The following is a 15,199-nucleotide window of genomic DNA, read 5'->3' as shown; positions in this document are numbered from 1 at the left end:
ACTTTTCTGGGAAGGTTTTCCACTAGATGTTGGAACATTGCTGCCGGGTCTTGCTTCCATTCAGCCAGAAGAGAATTAGTGAGGTCGGGCACTGATGTTGGGCGATTAGGCATGGCTCGCAGTCGGTGTTCCAATTCATCCCAAAGGTGTTTGATGGGGTTGACGTCAGGGCTCTGTGCAGCCCATTCAAGTTCTTCCACACCTGGCATCCGCCAAACAGATTAGTCCGTCCGACTGCCAGATGGTGAAGCGTGATTCATCACTCCAGAGAATGCGTTTCCACTGTTCCAGTGTCCAATGGAGGCGAGCTTTACACCACTCCAGCCGAGGCTTGGCATTGTGCATGGCGATCTTAGGCTTTTCTGCAGTTTCTCGACCATGGAAACACATTTCATGAAGCTCCCGACGAACAGTTCTTGTGCTGACGTTGCTTCGAGAGGCAGTTTGGAACTCAGTAGTGAGTATTGTAACCGAGGACAGACAATTTTTATGCCCCATGCTCCTCAACACTTGGCAGTCCCGTTCTATGAGCTTGTGAGGCCTACCACTTTGCCGCTGATCTGTTGTTGCTCCTAGACGTTGCCGCTTTACAATAACTGCACTTACAATTGACCGCGGCAGCTCTAGCAGGGTACAAATTTGATGAACTAACTTGTTGGAAAGGTGGAATCCTATGATCGTGCCACATTGAAAGTAACGGAGCTCTTCCGTACAGGACAATCTACTACCAATGTTTGTCTATGGACAGTACATGGCTGTGTGCTCGATTTTATACACCTGTCAGCAATGGGTGTGGCTGAAATAGCTGAATATACTAATTTGATGGGGTGTCCACATACTTTTGGCCATATAGTGTTTATGGACAAAGACACAATCGACGACTTTCGGTCAACCAAATTCTTCGGGGGTCGTGGACAGCACCCCAAGGTTCTTAGGTGTAAGTGAAGGGCAATCGCTAGAGTACCTGAAGCTAGCATTTATTTCATTTAATAATTATCTGAGAAAACACATTGGAGAGAGAATGTGACACGTACTTCTGAGCTGGATCCTCCGCAGCATGAAGAAGATGAGGATGGCGATGAGGATTATGGCGATGCCCGCACCAATCACCATCCCCATCATCTAGAGAGAGACATGGACAGAGGGAGCGAGACGTAGAGAGAGAGATGTAAGAGAGATGCAAGAGAGACGGACAGAGAGAGAGAGAGATGCAAGAGAGACGGACAGAGAGAGAGAGAGAGAGAGAGAGAGATGCAAGAGAGACGGACAGAGAGAGAGAGAGAGAGAGAGAGAGAGAGAGAGATGCAAGAGAGACGGACAGAGAGAGAGAGAGAGAGAGAGAGAGAGAGAGATGCAAGAGAGACGGACAGAGAGAGAGAGAGAGATGCAAGAGAGACGGACAGAGAGAGAGAGAGAGAGATGCAAGAGAGACGGACAGAGAGAGAGAGAGAGAGAGAGATGCAAGAGAGACGGACAGAGAGAGAGAGAGAGACGGACAGAGAGAGAGAGATGCAAGAGAGACGGACAGAGAGAGAGAGAGAGAGAGAGAGAGAGATGCAAGAGAGACGGACAGAGAGAGAGAGAGATGCAAGAGAGACGGAGAGAGAGAGAGATGCAAGAGAGACGGACAGAGAGAGAGAGAGATGCAAGAGAGAGATGCAAGAGAGAGAGAGAGAGAGAGAGAGATGCAAGAGAGACGGACAGAGAGAGAGAGAGATGCAAGAGAGACGGACAGAGAGAGAGAGAGAGATGCAAAGAGACGGGACAGAGAGAGAGAGAGAGAGATGCAAGAGAGACGGACAGAGAGACGGAGAGAGAGAGAGAGAGAGATGCAAGAGAGACGGACAGAGAGAGAGAGAGATGCAAGAGAGACGGACAGAGAGAGAGAGAGAGAGAGATGCAAGAGAGACGGAAAGAGAGAGAGAGAGAGAGAGATGCAAGAGAGACAAGAGAGACAGACAGAGAGAGAGAGAGATGCAAGAGAGACGGACGGACAAGAGAGACGGACAGAGAGAGAGAGATGCAAGAGAGACGGACAGAGAGAGAGAGAGATGCAAGAGAGACGGACAGAGAGAGAGAGAGATGCAAGAGAGACGGACAGAGAGAGAGAGAGATGCAAGAGAGACGGACAGAGAGAGAGAGATGCAAGAGAGACGGACAGAGAGAGATGTAAGAGAGACGGACAGAGAGAGATGTAAGAGAGACGGACAGAGAGAGAGATGTAAGAGAGACGGACAGAGAGAGAGATGTAAGAGAGACGGACAGAGAGAGATGTAAGAGAGACGGACAGAGAGAGATGTAAGAGAGACGGACAGAGAGAGATGTAAGAGAGACGGACAGAGAGAGATGTAAGAGAGACGGACAGAGAGAGAGGTGCAGCCGCTGATTAAAGCATAATTAGAACGACTTAATGGAATGAAACACTGCACACCAGACCACAACATACGAACGAACCATGCTCGTCTGTAGCTCTTCCTCCACAAACGCCTTGATGTTATTAAACCCTTCCTGTTGGTAGACAAAAAAAAAAAAAAGAGAAGTGAACAACCATGTAAAATAGCCTATATACAATGTAGACAGGGAACTTTTATCCAGAGCTGGGAAAGATCTGTTACTGAGTGAAATAACTGCCGTGTAAAGGAATTCAGGCTCTGGGATTTGCCATGCCCAGGGAACGGAATGGCAGAGGAGAAGGAGGAATGATGAAGTAAAAATGTTTCATCTGGGTTGAATCAGGTCTGACGATTCCCAGAGGGGCTTTTAAACACATCCGGTCACCCAATGTGTTTAGTTTGGCCTAACTATTTATCCTCAACATCCTCTTTTGTCAGCACCCCAATCCACTTGTTCAGTCCTCCTTCCCTTCTTTACCCAGCTTAACTCAAACAGCTCCATATAAATATATGGGACAACATAACTCCCAAACAACACCTTTGATGATGATCATTATTATTATTATACAGTAAGCCTAATTGCCTTCTGCCAATATTGGTTGAGTTGCCTTGCACCCATGCCAGCCTGGCTCGGAGACCAATAATAGGAAAAGTGACTGCTACTTCTTTACTCTGCTGCACCAGACAATACCACAGATCTCATTGAGACATGGTGCAATCTAATAGCCTGCATGCGAACAAGAAACAGAGCAAATTAGAAAGATAAAAAGGGAATTAGGAAACGAGAGAGAGCATACAAGAGACCGAAGGAACGAGTGAGAGAGCCAAGAGATGTCTAACCCCTATGCCATACACAACCACACAGTTGGGGACCATAGCAGAGAAATTACAGTGAGAGTCTCTTGTCTTTTGAGGTCACTTTAACTTCAAATAAATAGGACTCTTTTTTTCCCTAGAAGGATATCGTAGAACTTGAGTGATGTCCTGCCAAACGGACCTTCCCTGTTCTAATTCCTTCACTGATTAAGACTAGGCCCTATATGACTCATTGAAGGAGTGGAGATCCTAGCTCAGGGATAAGCTTATATACAGTGTTGCTGCAATAGAAAGTGTGTGAGTGTGTGTGTGTGCGTGTGTGAGAGAGAAGGGGATGGCTGAGTTGACCACTTGTCACATGGCCAATCAGAATGTGTATAACTATGGGGCAAGTCCAATGGGCTTTTAGTACTCTGGCTCTCAGCCAATCAGTGACTGAGCTGGAGGAGAAGGGCGGTCAGTGCTTATTGATCAGGAGAAGAGACGAAAGAGAAAAGGACTCAGCTGCAGTTATTGATGGTTATGGTCTGAGAGATGGTGGATACTGTACATACTGCAGAAGACATTTCGGTTGAATTAATACAGTTGTGCAACTGACTAGGTATCCCCTCACACACTCTCTCTCTCTCTCTATGGAAGCGGTACTGTAGTAGTTGGTGAGGTCAAGGGGGCCAGAGTAAGTGGTAGAGGACAGAATTGTGTTCTTACTTCCAGAGGGGCATCTGCATGTTCTTGGCCCTCTTGTTCCGAGGTGCTCTGTCCCATTCTAACCCCGCCTCTTCACCAGGCTGGTCCATCAACGGCCTCTAAGGAGACAAAACAGGATGTTGGCATTAGACATGCAGGCTACAGTTTACGTCTCACACACAAGCAGTAAAGCAAATAGCTTTTTAGTAGCTTGGAAGAGAAACCTGGACTTTTACGAAGAGCAATGACTAACAAAATTATTCTAAATACTTTCTAGTATGCAATTATGACTCATTGCTCTTTGTAAAGGTTGTCCAGGTTTAGGGTTGCGAAATTCTGGTTATTTTCTTAAAATGTCCAGGTTTTCCAGAAATCCCAGGTTGGAAAAGTCCCTGAATCAGGAGGCAACAAGCAGGAATTCCAGAATGCTCCTGGAAAACCTGGGAACTTTGGGAAAGTCTCCTATCCAGGTTTCTGAGAGGTACTGCTGTTTATAGATACGTACTGTATATGTGTTTATGCATAAACAGCAGAGCCTCTCAGCCAATCCCCATCCGTTCCCCTCCCCCACTGAAACTGGCAAAATGATCCTCTCCCAGTCCCAAACGGAATTAGAGATAATAACAGTGCTCCAATGACACACAGGCAACATCCCAAAGGGCATCCTGTTCCCAACACAGTGAACTACTTTTGAACTGAGCACTAATCAAATGTAGTGCACCATATAGGTAACAGGGTGGCATTTGGGACACATGATCCAGAGAGAGACAGACAATCTTGCCGTGCCCAGTTGGCATTGGACTACCCCCCCCCCCACCACCACCATCTCCCCGAGGGCTGGTCCTCTAAGAGGGTTTACCCCCCCAGCCCTATTTGGGTTAATACTCCTGGGATTTAGGCCTAGCCCTGACCAATGAAACTCCACCCCCATCTGTTCCCTTCATCTCGCCTCTTAACTTTTCTTCCTCCCACTCCATCCATTTATCACAGCAGACGTTCCAGACCCTCCACCATCTCCCCCTTTCTCCATCCCTCCCTCTCGCTCTCTTAAACCATTTGTTGACACAAATAAGCAGCTAGCTTTGCATTCAAACATCCATTGACTCCCACTGAAACTGAGCAAACATACCCTAGCTAGGCAAACAGAAAGATATTTAGCCATACAAGCTAATGTGATATGGTTAAGGCCTACTACAGTGCATTGGGAAAGTTCAGTGCATTCCCTTCCCCACATTTTGTTACGTCACAGTTTTATTCTAAAATAGATCCAATTTGAAGAAATCCTCAATCTACACACAATACCCCATAATGACGCAGCCACTTTTTTTTGAGAGAGAGAAACGTATTAAAAATAAAAAAACAGAAATACCTTATTGACATAATTATTCAGACCCTTTGCAATGAAATTGAGCTCAGATGCATCCTGTTTCCAGTGATCATCCTTGAGATGTTTGGACAACTTGATTGGGGTCCACCTGTGGTAAATTCAATTGATTGGACATGATTTGGAAAGTCACAGACCTGTCTATATAAAAAGGTCCCACTGATGACAGTGCATGTCAGAGCAAAAACCAAGCCATGAGGCCAAACTGAGCAATCAGGGGAGAATGGACTTAGTCAGGGAGGTGACCAAGAACTTGATGGTCACTCTGACAGAGCTCCAGAGTTCCTCTATGGAGATGGGAGAACCTTCCAGAAGGACAACGATCTCTGCAGCACTCCACCAATCAGGCTTTTATGGTAGAGTAGCCAGACGAAAGTCACTCCTCAGTAAAAGGCACATGAAAACCTGCTTGGAGTTTACCAAAAGGCAACTAAAGAACTCTCAGACTATGAGAAACAAGATTCTCTGGTTTGATGAAACCAAGATTGAACTTCAGCATCATCATGCTTTGGGGATGTTTTTCAACTGCAGGGACTGGGAGACTAGTCAGGATTGAGGAAAAGAGCAAAGTACAGAGAGATCCTTGATGAAAATCTGCTCAGGATCTCAGACTGGGGTGAAGGTTGACCTTCAAGCAGGACAACAACCTTAAGCACATAGCCAAGACAACGCGGGGGTGGCTTTGGGACAAGTCTCAATGTCCTTGAGTGACCCAGCCAGCACCCAGACTTGAACCCGATCTAACATATCTGGAGAGACTTGGAAATAACTGTGCAGAAACGCTCCCCAACCAACCTGACAGAGCTTCAGAGGATCTGCAGAGAAAAATGGGAGAAACTCCCCAAATACAGGTGTGCCAAGCTTGTAGCTTCATACCCAAGAAGACTCCTTGTTGTAATCGGTGCCAAAGCGGCTTCAACAAATTACAGAGTAAAGGATCTGAATACAAATTTTTTAAACCTGTTTTGCTTTGTCATTATGGGTTATTGTGTGGATGGATAAAAAAAAAATTCTCATCAATTTTAGACAAAATGTGAAAAACGTGAAGGGATCTGAATACTTTCTGAACTCCAGCTAAAGGGATAATCTATGACATCATGGTCTAGGAACCAGAGGCCATTTTTTTATATTTTTTTAACTAGGCAAAGCAGTTAAGAACAAATTCTTATTTTCAATGACGGCCTAGGAACACTGGGTTAACTGCCTTGTTCAAGGGCAGAACGACAGACCTTTAACCTTTCAGGTCAGGGATTCGATCTAGCAACCTTATGGTTACCAGTCCAATATATTTTTTATTCTCTCTCTCTCTCTCTCTCTTTTTTTTTTTTTAAGTACCCAAACTACGGCATATCCCTATGTTTATGAATGCCCTTGTTAATGAAATGCCATGGTAAACTAGGCCGAGCCATTATACCACGCAGTACTGTCTGGCTCTGGAAACATCACATGCTCTGCTGGTCTGTGCTGTATAGACAACAAGGAGGCCAAGGGTTAATCATATAGAATGGAAAACATACACGTTTCCACTTGCTCATCATGACATTTTCCCTGCCCCTCACTCACAGTGCTAGGCTTTGGTCGTGGACAGAATGTGCTCTCGAATGATGAAATACAATCAATCAGGCAAACATAAAGTACTGCGTGTCCAATGATCCCAAGAGCGAGTGTCCGTGTCCCTTCGCGCCACCTCAGTGAACATTAAGGGTTGTCAGTGTATATACTATTGTGTAACACGTAGGCCCATGCTAACTCTATTGCATTCATTAAACTCTACTACTACAAGGCTAGCAGAATTATTACAGAGTAATAAGATCACTGTCAGTGAAAAGAGTAAATGTTACAAATCTCCTCTAGCAGAAGCCGACACTAGAAGTGTCTCTCTCACACTCTCCGGTAACACCTCCATATAGCTGGGGGGCTATTCCCATTGTCCTCATAAAAACAATGCTGCCAGTGTTGATGTCCCAAGGCCAGGCATGGACTAACTCCCTTTCCCTCTCTCGTCATTCCTCCTCCACTCACACCAGGAGCAAGAATAGCACAACCAAGCCCGTTTTATTTACGTACACTGCACATTCTGGGACAGGGATTAACACCACCAACAACAGCCTATAGCATGTTGTTTCTACTGGGTCAGCCTGTCAGACCCTAGAGAACAGACAAAACGACTGTGGGGACAATGGACTGGAACATAGGCTAGGCCTACTAGATTGCTCAAATGAATTGGTCTTGCCTTTTTTGCTTGCTTCGTTTCAGATAACTATACAACAATTACATGGCTTACTGATTGGGCTTGGACATGTTTTATTGCAGATAAGGATGGCATCGTTACTGTGGCATGGCAGTTGGGCAATGCAGCAACGACAGAAACTACATGAACTGTGACTGAGCCAACTTTCTGTGATGAGCAATAACTAGGGTCATAGAGAACAGAAACCTGCATACGGATATGGCCCAACTTGACCGTTGCTCTCTAAAAAGTCTATAAATTAGCATGAACCATATTACCGTTTTCAAATGTGTAGGTTAAAACTACTTTATAGCTCGTGTGACATGAATTAGTAGCTCATGAGTCGCGTGAACCGTAGCAGGACAGTGTGGCAATAGTAGGTCAGCTCGGGTGTCTATGTCAAAATAGTTGTTGCATAATTCGCAACCCTGGCGTGTGGTGTTGCATTACTAGTCCTCATTAATCACCTGGTCGGCCCTTTAGTAGCTATAAAGAGACATTTGTAAACAGAGAAGTCGGGACAGGGCCTGTCCGATGAATTGATGGTGACAGAGAGGGTTGTCTTTCTCCACATCAAATCGATCGTGCCTCAACTCGTTCATTTGAATCTAATATAGCCGCATTCTCGTTCGGACCTGCGCAAACCGTGGGTGTGTTTTTGCGCAGAGTACGGTAATGACACGGGTGAAGTTATGCTAATTTCGTGTCTAAGCACTGATCTACCTTAGCAGTACTACAGGGCCAAACATGTTTTGGAAAGCCCATTAGAAACTTGAACTCAATTAAGTAATCTCATTATTTTGTAGCTAGGTACATAGCTAACAGTTACAATGTGTGCCTCTACACCAAAACATTCAGTAGCCTGGTTACAGTATAGCTAGCTAAATTGACACGCTTTGAAACAGCAGGCAAGCATCATACACCTCGCTAGCTAGCCGTTAACTATGGTCCCCTCTAGTTAGCAGTGGCATATGATGACCGATAACGCCAACACAACAGCTAACGTTAGATCGTCGTTTACGATGAGACCAACCAGCCATAGAAAAAAAATCCAATTTAATGTACAAATACAGTCGCTTTCGAATTTTACCAAGTCGGCCCGTGTAGAAAAGCCACCAGAATCTGGTTAATGCAAAGATGCGGTCTTTTGACCTCCGCAGGGACAGTGCTTATTGATTGACATGCTTGGCACAGCCCGCGCACTATCTGGACATTGGGGACACAATCTCTAACACACAGACTCATACATATGTCAATTTATGCGGCTCGACATACATCCCACAAGCAATTACATGATATTTATTGACCTGTTAAGTGAAAACGATAACCGCCCTTACCTGAACTGCGTGTTTCTCGTCAATCTTTACAGTACTGTCAAATAACACCAATAGCGGAAATTATCTGTATCATAACTCCTCCTATTTTTATTCTACACGAGCCGTACAGGCCAATCAACAATCTGATATTGTGGATATCTAATCCAATCTGCATCCAGGGATGAAATGTCGCAACATAGCCCGCCTACCTTTAGATGAGAGAAGTAGCCAATCGAGCTGCAAGGTTGAGAAGGGGACACTATAAATAGACCTGTGATTGGCGAGGTGTATATGACTGACGATTACACTAACCAGTAACAAGAGACAACAAATCAAAAATGTACTGTACAATGTTTATTATCATGCATGATTTTAGTAAATCAATATTGATAACTGAACACTCACGTTAGCTGCTAATAAAATATTTATGATGGATCCTTGAACCTGACTACAAACTAATGACAATACATCTCAATCAACTGGGTATGTCGCCCATGACATTGCCCACCTTCTACAGGTGCCATCATTATAGTGTTAAATTAACGTTTTGCGTCATTTTTTAAAATCAGAATCTTCAGACATCTACCAAGATGTATATTAGATCGAAAAGATAAGGCAACAATTTATCAAATATAATGATATTCCTCAGTATTTAGTATTGAATGAGGGATGATTGATTCAATCACTATTGTTATGGTTTAAAGGCCATTTAACTAGGGTAATGCCACACCCAAAATGCTAGGCCATCTCCTCTTTTCTCTGTAAACCAAGTCACTCGGTCCTCACATGGTCTCTCCTATCATTGCTATGCGGATGACACTCAACTACTCTTCTCCTTCCCCCTTCTGACACCCAGGTGGCGACATGCATCTCTGTGTGCCTGGCAGACATCTCAGCTTGGATGTCGGCCCACCACCTCAAGCTCAACCTCGTCAAAACAGAGCTGCTCTTCCTCCCGGGAAAGGCTTGCCCGCTTCAAGACGTCTCCATCACGGTTGACAAATCCACAGTGTTCCCCTCCAGGAGTGCAAAGAACCTTGGCGTGACCCTGGACAACATCCTGTCGTTCTCTGCAAACATCAAAGCAGTGACTCGTTCCTGCAGTTTCATGCTCTACAACATCCATAGAGTACGACCTTTCCTCACACAGGAAGCGGCGCAGGTCCCAATCCAGGCACTTGTCATCTCCCATCTAGACTGCTGCAACTCTGCTTGGCTGAGCTCCCCGCTTGTGCCATCAAACCCCTGAAACTTATCCAGAATGGTGCAGTCCGCCTGGTGTTCAACCTAAGTTCTGCCATGTCGCCCCGCTCCTCCACATACTCCACTGGCTTCCAGTCAAAGCTCATATAATCTTCAAGGTCCTGATGCTTGCCGACGGAGCAGCAAGGGGAACTGCACCTCCTTTCCTTCAGACTATGCTCAAACCCTACATCCTAAACCGAGCACTCCGTTCTGCCACCTCTGGTCTCATGAACCTCCCACCTCTACAGGAGGGCAGCTCCCGCTCAGGCCATTCAAAGCTCTTCTGTCCTGGCACCCCAATGGTGGAACAAGCTTCCCTCTAAAGTCAGGACAGCAAAGTCCCTGCCCATCTTTCGAAACTGTCTGAACCCCCCCCCCCCAAATACTATATAAATGCTAATAATACTTTGTTGAGGGAAAATTAACATTATACAATTGATGTGTTGTCTCACCTAGCTTTCTTAAAATGAATGCACTAATTGTAAGTCACTCTGGACAAGAGTGTCTGCTAAAGGACTCAAATGTCATCCATACAGTAATTCAGCATTGACATAAATAAACTCAACTAACGACAAACAACACTTAAATCATTCACAATACTCATTTCATACATTAGTGCAAGTATCAAAAGTGTGCCGTGAGCCGAGGTAACTAAACTCAGCAAAAAAAGAAATGTCATCTCACTGTCAACTGCGTTCATGTTCAGCAAACTTAACATGTGTAAATATTTGTGTGAACATAACAAGATTAAACAATTGAGACATAAACTGAACAACTTCCACAGAAATTGAATAATGTGTCCCTGAACAAAGGGGGGGTCAAAATCAAAAGTAACAGTCAGCATCTGGTGTGGCCACCAGCTGCATTAAGTACTGCAGTACATCTTCTCCTCATGGACAGCACCCGATTTGCCCGTTCTTGCTGTGAGATGTTACCCCACTCTTCCACCAAGGCACCTGCAAGTTCCCAGACATTTCTGGGGGGAATGGCCCTAGCCCTCACCCTCCGATCCAACAGGTCCCAGACGTGCTCAATGGGATTGAGATCCGGGCTCTTCGCTGGCCATGGCAGAACACTGACATTCATGTCTTACAGGAAATCACGCACAGAACGAGCAGTATGGCTGGTGGCATTGTCATGCTGGAGGGTCATGTCAAGATGAGCCTGCAGGAAGGGGGGAGGATGTCTTCCCAGTAACGCACAGCGTTGAGATTGCCTGCAATGACAACAAGCTCAGTCCGATGATGCTGTGACACACCACCCCAGACCATGACGGACCCTGTACCTCCAAAACGATCCCACTCCAGAGTACGGGCGGCAGGGTAGCCTTGTGGTTAGAGTGTTGGACTAGTAACCAAAAGGTTGCAAGTTCGAATCCCCGAGCTGACAAGGTACAAATCTGTTATTCTGCCCCTGAACAGGCAGTTAACCCACTGTTCCTAGGCCATCATTGAAAATAAGAATTTGTTCTTAACTGACTTGCCTAGTAAAATAAAGGTAAAATAAATAATAAACAGGCCTTGGAGTAATGCTCATTCCTTCGATGATAAATGTGAATCTGACCTTCACCCCTGGTGAGACAAAACCATGACTTGTCAGAGCAGAGCACTTTTTGCCAGCCCTGTCTGGTCCAGCGACGGTGGGTTTGTGTCCATACGCGGTGATGTCTGGTGAGGACCTGCCTCAGTCCAGCCTCTCTCAGGCCTACAAGCCCTCAGTCCAGCCTCTCTCAGCCTATTACGGACAGTCTGAGCACTGATGGAGGGATTGTGCGTTCCTGGTGTAACTCAGGCAGTTGTTGTTGTCATCTTGTACCTGTCCCGCAGGTGTGATGTTTGGAGGTACCAATCCTGTGCAGGTGTTGTTACACGTGGTCTGCCACTGCGAGGACAATCAGCTGTTCGTCCTGTCTCCCTGTCTTAGGCTTCTCACAGTACGGACATTGCAATTTATTGCCCTGGCCACATCTGTAGTCCACATGCCTCTTTTCAGCATGCCTAAGGCATGTTCACGCAGATGAGCATGGACCCTGTACATCTTTCTTTTGGTGTTTTTCAGAGTCAGTAGAAAGGTCTCTTTAGTGTCCTAAGTTTTCATAACTGTGACCTTAATTGCCTACCGTCTGTAAGCTGTTAGTGTCTGAACGACCGTTCCACAGGTGCATGTTCATTAATTTATAGTAAACCAAATCAAATCAAATCAAATGTTATTTGTCACATACACATGGTTAGCAGAAATGCTTGTGCTTCTAGTTCCGACAATGCAGTAATAACCAACAAGTAATCTAGCTAACAATTCCAAAACTACTAACTTATACACACAAGTGTAAAGGGATAAAGAATATGTACATAAAGATATATGAATGAGTGATGGTACAGAGCGGCATAGGCAAGATGCAGTAGATGGTATTGAGTACAGTATATACATATGAGATGAGTATGTAAACAAAGTGGCATAGTTTAAAGTGGCTAGTGATACATGTATTACATAAAGATGCAGTAGATGATATAGAGTAGAGTATATACGTATACATATGAGATAAATAATGTAGAGTATGTAAACATTATATTAAGTAGCATTGTTTAAAGTGGCTAGTGATATATTTTACATCAATTCCCATCAATTCCCATTATTAAAGTGGCTGGAGTTGAGTCAGTGTGTTAGCAGCAGCCACTCAATGTTAGTGGTGGCTGTTTAACAGTCTGATGGCCTTGAGATAGAAGCTGTTTTTCAGTCTCTCAGTCCCAGCTTTGATGCACCTATACTGACCTCGCCTTCTGGATGATAGCGGGGTGAACAGGCAGTGGCTCAGGTGGTTGTTGTCCTTGATGATCTTTATGGCCTTCCTGTGACATCGGGTGGTGTAGGTGTCCTGGAGGGCAGGTAGTTTGCCCCCGGTGATGCGTTGTGCAGACCTCACTACCCTCTGGAGAGCCTTACGGTTGTGGGCGGAGCAGTTGCCGTACCAGGCAGTGATACAGCCCGACAGGATGCTCTCAATTGTGCATCTGTAGAAGTTTGTGAGTGCTTTTGGTGACAAGCCAAATTTCTTCAGCCTCCTGAGGTTGAAGAGGCGCTGCTGCGCCTTCTTCACGATGCTGTCTGTGTGGGTGGACCAATTCAGTTTGTCTGTGATGTGTACGCCGATGAACTTAAAACTTACTACCCTCTCCACTACTGTTCCATCGATGTGGATAGAGGGGTGCTCCCTCTGCTGTTTCCTGAAGTCCACAATCATCTCCTTAGTTTTGTTGACGTTGAGTGTGAGGTTATTTCCCTGACACCACACTCCGAGGGCCCTCACCTCCTCCCTGTAGGCCGTCTCGCAGTTGTTGGTAATCAAGCCTACCACTGTTGTGTCGTCCGCAAACTTGATGATTGAGTTGGAGGCGTGCGTGGCCACGCAGTCGTGGGTGAACAGGGAGTACAGGAGAGGGCTCAGAACGCACCCTTGTGGGGCCCCAGTGTTGAGGATCAGCGGGGTGGAGATGTTGTTACCTACCCTCACCACCTGGGGTCCGGCCCGTCAGGAAGTCCAGTACCCAGTTGCACAGCGCGGGGTCGAGACCCAGGGTCTCGAGCTTGATGACGAGTTTGGAGGGTACTATGGTGTTAAATGCTGAGCTGTAATCGATGAACAGCATTCTCACATAGGCATTCCTCTTGTCCAGATGGGTTAGGGCAGTGTGCAGTGTGGTTGAGATTGCATCGTCTGTCGACCTATTTGTGCGGTAAGCAAATTGGAGTGGGTCTAGTGTGTCAGGTAGGGTGGAGGTGATATGGTCCTTGACTCGTCTCTCAAAGCACTTCATGATGACAGAAGTGAGTGGTAGTCGTTTAGCTCAGTTACCTTAACTTTCTTGGGAACAGAAACAATGGTGGCCCTCTTGAAGCATGTGGGAACAGCAGACTGGGATAGGGATTGATTGAATATGTCCGTAAACACACAAGCCAGCTGGTCTGCGCATGCTCTGAGTGCGCGGCTGGGGATGCCGTCTGGGCCTGCAGCCTTGCGAGGGTTAACACATTTAAATGTTTTACTCACCTCGGCTGCAGTGAAGTAGAGTCCGCATGTTTTGGTTGCGGGCCGTGTCAGTGGCACTGTATTGTCCTCAAAGTGGGCAAAAAAGTTATTTAGTCTGCCTGGGAGCAAGGCAGGTTAAATTTATGGTTCATTGAACAATCATGGGAAACCGTGTTTAAACCCTTTACAATGAAGATCTGTGAAGTTATAATTTTTTTTTTTACAAACTATCTTTGAAAGACAGGGTCCTCTAAAAGGGACATTTATTTTTTTGCTGAGTTTAGGTATGTAATTCGAGGTGCCACATTCAACCTGCAACCAAATACATACATATACTGCCACCCAGTGGTAAAAACTTGTCAGTACACAATAGCGTTTATTATCTGGGACATTCTACCTGGAACATATCTTTTACATGTGTATCGCATTAGTGGAAACTCACACTGTTCTGAAAGCAGGCTGCCGGTTTTGACAAGCAGAAGTGACATTTCGTAACAGGTTAGGTTGTATTACACAGCAGGTTAGGATAATTAACGTGGCAGGTTAGGAGAGGGTTTCTAAAACTCGGTCCTGCCCCCCCCCTCCAGCTGAGAAGACAGGGAGAAGGAGAACAGTGAGGACAGTATGGACTCTCACTCCAGTTTGCAGCGTGTGTGTGTGTGTGTCAGAGAAAGTGAGAGTGAGTCTTCTACTCTATGCACGTATTGGATGGTCACCTGTGTTGAATAATGGACGATGTGGGCCTTGGATGCCTCCAAGTAGGCAACTGAATTTGTATTCTGAGGGATAGGAAGATACCATTACCTCAGAGCAAAATGCCCGAACAGACACACATTTCAGAGATGAACAGAGTGAAATAAAGTCAAATACGCCTAACATTCAGGGCTATGCGTTTTCCCTGACCATGCACTGCCCATCGAGACAGAGGACTCTAGTGCTCAAAATCCTGTTTTAGCCTGGGTAGCACCATTGAGGGCTTTCAACATTTTGAAGTGGTTAACTGGGTGGAACATCCTATGGGTTAAGGAAGGCTCACATAATTCCATCTGGGTCAATAAGAGGAATCAGCCCATGAATTATACTCATTAGCAAACATGAGTATAC

The 15,199-nt window shown here is 45.6% G+C and overlaps 1 protein-coding gene across 4 annotated transcripts in view; it reads right to left on the bottom strand.

The window, feature by feature from the left end:
* Positions 1 to 8,929, bottom strand: part of LOC135537245 (patatin-like phospholipase domain-containing protein 6) — a 38,878-nt gene extending 29,949 nt beyond the window's left edge. For all 4 annotated transcript variants that reach the window (XM_064963429.1, XM_064963434.1, XM_064963431.1 and 1 more), the window contains exons 1-4: positions 8,848 to 8,929; positions 3,918 to 4,015; positions 2,455 to 2,508; positions 1,035 to 1,122 (exon numbers count right to left, since the gene is read on the bottom strand). In XM_064963429.1, the coding sequence (XP_064819501.1) occupies positions 1,035 to 1,122; positions 2,455 to 2,508; positions 3,918 to 3,974 (199 nt within the window). In that variant the 5' untranslated portion in view covers positions 3,975 to 4,015; positions 8,848 to 8,929. The remainder of the gene's footprint in view (positions 1 to 1,034; positions 1,123 to 2,454; positions 2,509 to 3,917; positions 4,016 to 8,847) is intronic.
* Positions 8,930 to 15,199: the final 6,270 nt, after the last annotated feature.

Source organism: Oncorhynchus masou, chromosome 5, assembly GCF_036934945.1.
Source record: "Oncorhynchus masou masou isolate Uvic2021 chromosome 5, UVic_Omas_1.1, whole genome shotgun sequence".
Lineage (NCBI taxonomy): Eukaryota > Metazoa > Chordata > Actinopteri > Salmoniformes > Salmonidae > Oncorhynchus > Oncorhynchus masou.
The sequence above is the reverse complement of the archived record's forward strand: the minus strand, read 5'-3'. Positions and strand labels throughout refer to the sequence as shown.